Raw genomic sequence first — 6,534 nt, forward strand, 5'->3', positions numbered from 1 at the left:
TGCTGATTGCCCCTAAGCATGCAGTCCCCTGCTGGCCCCTCCTGGATGTGTGCCAGAATTATTTTCTCAAACAGCTTGCCTAGGATCGAGGTAAGACTAACTGGCCTATAGTTTCCCAGGTCCTCCTTCCTCCCTTTTTTGAAGATTGGAACCACACTGGCCCTCTTCCAGTCCTCCGGCACCTCTCCAGTACACCACGAGAGCTCGTAAAGCCATGCCAGGGGACCTGCAATGACCTTGGCCAGTTTCTTTAGAACTCTAGGGTGGAGATCATCCGGACCGGCTGACTTGAATACGTCCAGCCCCTCCAGAAGCTCCCTTACTAAGTCCTCGCTAACCCTTGGCCCAGGTGTGCCACCCCCGGGGCCCGAAGGGGTCCCGGCTGGGAGGTTGCTGTTCTGGTCCCTACTTAGGAAGACGGAGGCAAAGAAATCGTTAAACATGTTAGCTTTGTCATCTGGTGTGACGACCAAGTTTCCCAACGCGTCCTGCAAGGGCCCCACATTACCTGGGACCTTCTTCTACTCACAAAACAATTATAAAAAGCTGAAAAAGAAGGTATTGGTCTCCTTACCTCTACTTTTTCTTGCTCTTCTAACGCCAAAAATACAGCTGCTCGTAGTTCTGCCTACCAAATAAAAAAAAAAAAGGACAGTGTTTCTTAAAGGACTATTTCCCCCCCCCCCCCGCAAACAGAACACAAGCAGCAAACTACCTACCACATATTTGTTTAAACTGAAAGCTGCTTCTTAACAGTAATACAAATTGTTCAATATACTCTGGTGTAATTAATATATTTGAAGCAATATGCAATGACTTGGAAAGAAAAATCTAATCTGAAAGAGCAGGCGCAACAAGGAGAGGATTTTGAACAGCATGGCCTATTGCCTCATTTCTATATTCAGGATGGGACTTTCAAACTGCCAAAAGGTTTGGCCATCTAATTTGTATGCAGGTTTTAAGAGAGCCAAAAAAAAATCAACTCCTTCAGCTGGCCTTGAAACCCCATGCTTAGTTTACAATTCTACTGTGAAATGTAGAGATCAACTTTGATGAGCTGTACATCTGTTGAGTAATGGTCACAGCAGCCTTGGGACCGACTTGCCCAAATTGAAATTTAAGTAAAGATTAATTATGAAATCCACAAATTAATCTAGTGGTCACCACATTTACAAAGGGAAAAAAAAAAATCAAATCTCTCAAGTTTTAACCTTAAATACCACTATAACAAGAATTTGTTTAACAACTTATGGATGCATTGTACAAATCTAAGTGGACTATAATTACATGCATCTTTTCTTAAGCATTCAAAATAAAGGCTTACCTAGAGTGGAATCTCTTCCTTTATTATATTTCACTTTCCCCTGTCTTTCATTCAGTGTTCACATACCCTTCAAATATTTTGTTCTATGCATTTCTGGTTAAGAATTTCACCCCTTTAACAAGTCCTCATCTAGTTAAATGGATCAATAGCTAGCTGGTATATTTAATGAGTTAAGAAACAGCAACACCAGTTGAAGTTATCCCAAACTTTATATTTGACTAGAAGTGAAAAAGCTTTAAGAAATGGTTATTGATTTGTATGATTAAGAGGGACATTCCAGTGCGTAGTGCATTTGATTTTCTCTGGCACTTAAGTGGAAATGGAAGAAATCTAAGCTTAGGTAGCACTATTTAAAAACAAATCTATTGTGGGGGGAAAAATTAAGTCTCTCTATACAGTTATTCCAGTTCAAAGTGAGCAGTCTTTCTGAAGTTGCTTCTGTGACAACAGATGAAATAGGTTGATGACTGCATCCTGGCATGTAAAATACACTCGTTATGACAGATGACTGAATTTTAAAAGATTGTACTTTAGCATTTAAAAAATGTACTGCAACAAATGGAAGGAAGCTGTAAAAGCAAAATCAGATCTTAAACTTCCTAAGTTTTTGAAATCTTTAAGAGAGCTCTGAAAGTGTTGTTTTAATAAGTCTTCTGTAAAAATTAATACAGCTTCATTCCTTTTTAATTTGCTCCTGCAATCCAGATGTCAACTGCCCAATAAGTTTCCCACACTTTTTTTTAGATTGAATTGATGCAACTGACTTTTCAAAGAGCCTGTTAAGTTTTATACCATCACAGGAAAGGCTTGCTCCATCACTGTTAGAGGTAAAAAGGGTAGCCAGTACAAGAAACTCCTTGTCATTAGTGATACTTCCAACCAATTAAAATCAGAGTAAAATGATCTTGAAAGGAGCTCCATCCCAGAGACACATTCCTATGTCCAGTACCAGTGGGAGAACATTCAGTATCATTATGTATACAAAGAACCTACTTTTAAAAAGGAACATGCTTACCAAATCTAAACAGTAGTTAACAATTTACAGGCCATTTTTGAATGTTGACTAATCCTATTCTCATGGATAATATTTCTGTTAATAATTTAGTTCAGTTGACAAAGAAATAGAAAATTTATCAACTGGAAGTGGACAACATATTGATTTACATGCAGGGAAGTATGCTATCAACTACCAAATTAAGGTTTACCCCAATTCTGCTGTGCTCAAAGACAAGTAAAATACATTGAGCAATGTTCAGCAGTTATTAACTGGTTTAAAAAGCAATTGAGACTTTGCATGTTCCAGTTCAATAATCTATAGCTATGCTGGGTACTTTGGCATATGCATCTAAAAAAAAGAAAAACTAGTTTCCAAACCACTAATGATTATTACCACCTCATTTAGTCTATAGTAGGACTAAGATCTCACTTAGTTATCACCACAAGTCACCATAGCAGACCAGCAATGACCCCAAATGCCCTGTATTTCCCTCGGCTGCACTGCTGGAGGCCTGTTACAGGTCCTACCTATTGCTCATTGGTCTATTTCAGTCCCTCCATATTTTTCTTCTTGACAATTTCACATTGTCTACTTTACCTAGATCACGGCTATATACAGATAATCTTCTTACATATTTATTCTTATCAATCTCTAAATAACACTAAACAAATATCCTTCTAGGGCTTGCTTCCTAGTTTTTACCTTCACCCATTCTTAGAAAGTAGTTTGCATTTCATTTGGAGGTACATAAACAACCACTGTCAAGATATAACTTTCTCCCTCAACTTTGGCACCTTAACAAAACCTATTAATATGTACTAAAACTAGAGAAAATAATATAATGAGCATCACTGTTTGACATTTGGCAGGAAATAAAAATATTCCTTCTCCTTATACCCATTAAGCTGGCTTCCATTTCAAGTTTGGGTTTTAAGTGACCAGGTTGCTTTTGAACAGTTCTTAAAACAAAGGTTTACCAAAATCTGTCAAGAGACCAAGAGAAGCAACATTGCTTCACCAGAACTACCAAAAGACTGAGCTTACTCCCAGTTCAGATTACTTGTGTAGGATCTACAAACTGTGCTTTTCACCCACCAATACGATGCAAGAAATGAAGCTGAAGATGCAACAGTTATGTGAAGTGGCACAGACAGCAATGCATCAACAGGTGACTTCTGCTTAGCAACATGGCACACAGCACAGCCTGCCAGTGCCCTTTCAAACTAACAACTCCCCCTTGTCCTGACTTGCTTGTCAACTTGAGCTTTTGCTAGCTGTCCACCTCCCTCCAAATCAGCAGCTCTCAACCTTTTTTTAAGCTCGGAGGCAGCTCTCAACACATAAGGCCTCCCCTGTCAGAAAAACACCACTTGTTCTTTGACTGAAGAGAAATGACAGAGCAGTTCTTGTCCTGCCCTGTTGTGGGCTCCCTGTGGTACATTTTTACCAGGGGTTGGGGGGGGAGGAAGAGTTCCTACTGGAAGCCTCTGGATTCACCCCATGCCTCGTGTTGACAGGGCTGTCCCAGTGGACCTGGTGTCACTCTGGGGACAGGAAAGAGATCACAGCTCTGAATAAATCCCCTCTGACAACCCAGCCCCAGCTCATTTGGTGACACAAGGTCCTGAGCTGGGCTGCAGAACAGCTCTTTGTCAGTGTTGCCAAGTGTACAATAATTATCATATTTGTACAAATTACAACCCCTGTACAACGTAGGATCAATAACAGTAAGTGTTCAAGTTGTATGATAATTGTTGAGGCAGCTCATTGATGCAGCATGTGCAAAACCCAGGTAACACTTGGGGTTTCTTAACCAACTTCTGGAGTTTTGTTTTTTTTGTTTAAATTTTCCATTTTAAAGTCCAAGCCAAATTAATCAAAACAAATTCCAAATCCGAGAATCAGTGCAGAACTGCCCTACTACCAGCAAACATCCTCCAACCCCATCTGGGGCTTCAGATGTTTCCAAAAATCTTTGGTGGCCATCCTACTTACTCAGATGCTCCTGAGTTTTACTTGCCCTCAGCCATAAAGCCCCAGAGGCAAGCCAGGGAGAAGTCTCCCATTTCCATAAAGCGAGCTTGAAGTCAAGACCTTCCCACTCCAGCAGCTAAGTAGGAGGTTTTGGGTCTGCCGTCAGCACGTGATGACTGCTCACCTCAAAAAAAGGAAACACCTCAACTTTGATGACCCAGCTCTGACACTCACAGCGAGCAACATGAAGTCAATAAGAAAATGGTTTATCTGCATACTTACTTGCATTTATTTTTCAGCACACGCTAATTTCTCCGCAAATGAGAGAATGGTGATCTTCCAAGACTATTATTTCATATTTAAGACTTGACAACGCTGCTCTCTGGGTCGGGCTAGAAAGGGACGGCTCGGACTTGGGGTCTTGCTCAGCGCAACCCTTCCCCTGCCCCTACTAGACGCCTCTCCGGCTCCGGCTGTGCCAGGACCGGGGCCGCCCCAGTCCCTCGCTCGGACCGACGGTCGCAGGCCCAGGCTAAGCTGCGCCGGTGCCGCCGGGCCGGGCTCTATTCCCGCCGCGAGGCCAGTCGGCTCCGTACCCCCCGCCGCGCACCTTGATCTTGTTGAGCACCCCGCTGCTCTCCAGTGTCTGCACCAGCAGGTCCCGCAGCTCCGTGTCCTCCTCCGCCGCCGCCATCTTGTTTCTCCCTGACAACCGCCCAAACCGCGCTAGCGGCCGCGCCGGCCCCGCACATTCGCTACAGGCCGGGGAGGCGGGGAACGGCAGGGACAGCCACGATTGCCGGACGTGAAACCGGCGGCCCGGCTACCACGTGGCCCAGCCGCCCGAGGAGAAGGCTAAGCCCCGCCGCAGAGACCAGACGGGACTGAAAGTGCAGATACGAATGCGCGGCACGAGCCGAGCGCTAGGAGGCGGGAGATTTGAAGGCAGGGGGTGGGGCTGACCGAGAGGCCCCGCCCCCTATAACGCGTAGCGTCAGGCGCGTTCGTCGCCATCAGGCAGTTAGCAAACGCTTCAGTTAGAGTGCGAGAGGGGCGGGGAAGGGAGGGCGCTGAGCCACGCCCCCGCCCAGCCCCAGCCAATCGCTCCCAGCTGGGGGCGGAGCAGCATGACGTATGTCAGGGAGTTCATTGGTGGCGGTGTTGCCAGGCGGACCGTTGTTATCATCGTTACCAGAGTTTCAACACTCTCGTGCAGGTTGGTTAATAGTAAAAGTGTACAAACTAGAATTCTTGGTTCCAAAATGATACCTTTTATTAGACCAACTGGAAAATGGCAAGAAAACTGTCCTTTTCCCCCTGAAAAATGTACGATAATTTTTGAGGCAGCTCACTGATGCAACAAATGCAAAACCCAAATCACTCTCTGGGAGTCTTGACCGACTTTTGGGTTTGCTCTTTTTTTGGGGGTGGGGGGAATCTACATCTATATATAGATATATCGATATAGATATATATACATAGCTATATATATCTATATCATATAGATATAGTGACATATTTATAGATATATATACATCATCTAGCATAAAACTTTCCATCACACACCTTAAACCACATTAAGAAGCAGTGTACCCATCACAACAAACGAACCCGCGACCCCCCCACACCCAAAGCCGGGCCAAGGGTAATTGGCATCCTAGGCAAAGTGTGCACCTCGGCACCCCCCCACTTCCAATATAGAGGAAAATAAGAAGTCTAGAATGAACTTTTACTTCTGAGATCTTTTCAGAGGGCTTTGTCCCCTTACCAAACCAAAGGACTTAGACCAAGGTGGAGCTGTAGCTGGCCAGGGCTGCTATTTAAAACAATGTTCCTGTTATTTTGTTCTGCATATAATTTTGGTGCCCCCTCAAATTTTGGTACCCTAGGTGACCGCCTAGTTCGCCTAATGGTTGGACCGGCTCTGCACGCACCCACCCACTGCCCTTTCCTAACCCAATCGCAGTCCTGTAGTCCAAACCCCAATTCGGGTTTACATTCTCAGTCATTCCCTATCCTCGTCTCTGTCGATATCACTGTCACTTCTGCTGCTGCTGCTGAGCCTGTTGTGGTCTTCCTCACTGTCCTGGGGTCCAGTTGTGTCATTGTCCTTTTCTTTCTGTCCTCTTCCCTTCCCAGGGGAGTCTTTGAACAGTCTGTGTCAAGCGTCTCCTTTCCAGGTGGAGTTGGCTGTGTCTTCTCCATCCTCTCCCACTGTTTTCTGGTAGTAGGACTGAAG

At 44.4% G+C, this 6,534-nt stretch overlaps 1 protein-coding gene across 4 annotated transcripts in view; it reads right to left on the reverse strand.

Moving 5' to 3' along the window:
- FGFR1OP (FGFR1 oncogene partner) overlaps positions 1-5,204 on the reverse strand; it is a 56,523-nt gene extending 51,319 nt beyond the window's left edge. Inside the window, exons 1-2 of one of the 4 annotated variants that reach the window (XM_019527310.1) lie at positions 4,906-5,204; positions 575-628 (exon numbers count right to left, since the gene is read on the reverse strand). In XM_019527310.1, the coding sequence (XP_019382855.1) occupies positions 575-628; positions 4,906-4,989 (138 nt within the window). In that variant the 5' untranslated portion in view covers positions 4,990-5,204. The remainder of the gene's footprint in view (positions 1-574; positions 629-4,905) is intronic. The other 3 variants (XM_019527311.1, XM_019527312.1, XM_019527313.1) reach the window with 3 other exon arrangements.
- Between the last annotated feature and the right edge of the window lie 1,330 nt (positions 5,205-6,534).

Source organism: Gavialis gangeticus, unplaced genomic scaffold, assembly GCF_001723915.1.
Source record: "Gavialis gangeticus isolate Ggan-Ray unplaced genomic scaffold, GavGan_comp1, whole genome shotgun sequence".
Lineage (NCBI taxonomy): Eukaryota > Metazoa > Chordata > Crocodylia > Gavialidae > Gavialis > Gavialis gangeticus.